This window comes from Dendrobium catenatum, unplaced genomic scaffold, assembly GCF_001605985.2.
Source record: "Dendrobium catenatum unplaced genomic scaffold, ASM160598v2 original_scaffold_274049, whole genome shotgun sequence".
NCBI lineage: Eukaryota > Viridiplantae > Streptophyta > Magnoliopsida > Asparagales > Orchidaceae > Dendrobium > Dendrobium catenatum.
In genome coordinates, this window is record NW_021592445.1 from 720 (window position 1) to 2025 (window position 1306).

Sequence of the window (1306 nt, forward strand, 5' to 3'; positions counted from 1 at the left end):
ATCAATAATGGAGCTAAATTATTGCAGCAAATTTTGAGATGGAAAGTATTAGATGGTAAGAAAGTCAATATAACAAAGGACATCTGGGTACTAGATAGGAGTATTGAGCGCTAGCCAACTTTTGCGGCTGAACTACAAGAAAATCAAGGTACTTTAAATTCTTTTATCCAAAATGGCAGCTGAGACAATTTGAAGTTAAAACAAGTTTTCGGGGAGGAACTTGTTAACTTAACAATGCTATTCCAATACACAGTTCTTCCTGCTGATGAGAGGGAGTTATTGTTCAAGCATTCAGGGAAAACTTTGGCCGGTATGATAATAGATCATAATAGAAGTTATGAAGAAGAAGATAAAAATTGGAAATGGTTAAGTGACTTAAAATTAAGTCCAAGGGTGGAGTTGGTTTGGTGGAGACTTGATCATAAGTCTATTCCTTCTAATGAGTTCTTGATGTATAGAAGGATTATCAACTACAATGGCTGTCCGAGACGATGCGGTAATGTGGAAAATGCAGGACATATAGCAATCAATTATTTATTCCTTCAAAAAGTAATCAAAATGATTAATAGATGGGGTTATAAACTTCCAGTTTTTTCCAGCTTGGACAACTGCTACAAGGAATTGGATTTTATGTCTAAATGTAATCTTTTTATTGGCAAATTATACTGTTCAATGGTATTCCTCACTTGGAAAAGTAGGAATGAGATGATAAATGGAAGCAAAGAGGATAGTGTAAATGTGATAGCAGCAAATGCAGTTCGACTTGCTTCATCTTCAAATGCCTTTAATCTAACTTCGGTCAACTGGGATTCTAATCAGCTTAGGCTATTTTCTTCCACTTGGAATCCCCCTCCAACCGATTGGATTAAACTTAATGTTGATGCAGTCCTTCACAGTTCATACAAATCAGGAGTTGGCGGGATAATAAGAGATAGTAAACGAAGATTTTTATTTGCCTTTGGATTTAAAGGCATTCACTGGGATAGTTTGGTCTTGGAGCTAGAAGTAATACTATCATTGAGAAAGCTGGTTCAAGATTGGATGTATGAGGTGAAAGGAATTATCATAGAAGGAGATAACTTCAATGTAATGAAGTTTGTGCAGGAAATGCTTAACAAAGAGGATTTTAGGAATGACGGCACTATCCAAGGTGATTTTTTCTTTTTGAGAAATTTTAACCAAGTGATTTTTCAATTTGTGAATAGGGATTGCAATAAGTTAGAGGATTGTTGTGCTAACCTTGCTAGTGAATCTGATTTCATTTGGGATAGATTAGATAGTAATAAGGTTCCTCCTATTTTCTTTA

At 35.1% G+C, this 1306-nt stretch overlaps 1 protein-coding gene across 1 annotated transcript; it reads left to right on the plus strand.

Moving 5' to 3' along the window:
• Positions 1–672: 672 nt before the first annotated feature.
• Positions 673–1150, plus strand: LOC114579074 (the record flags this gene model as incomplete). Its single annotated transcript, XM_028692768.1, has 1 exon — positions 673–1150. A coding segment is annotated over exon 1 (478 nt), but the record flags the coding sequence as incomplete, so codon positions are not given.
• Positions 1151–1306: the final 156 nt, after the last annotated feature.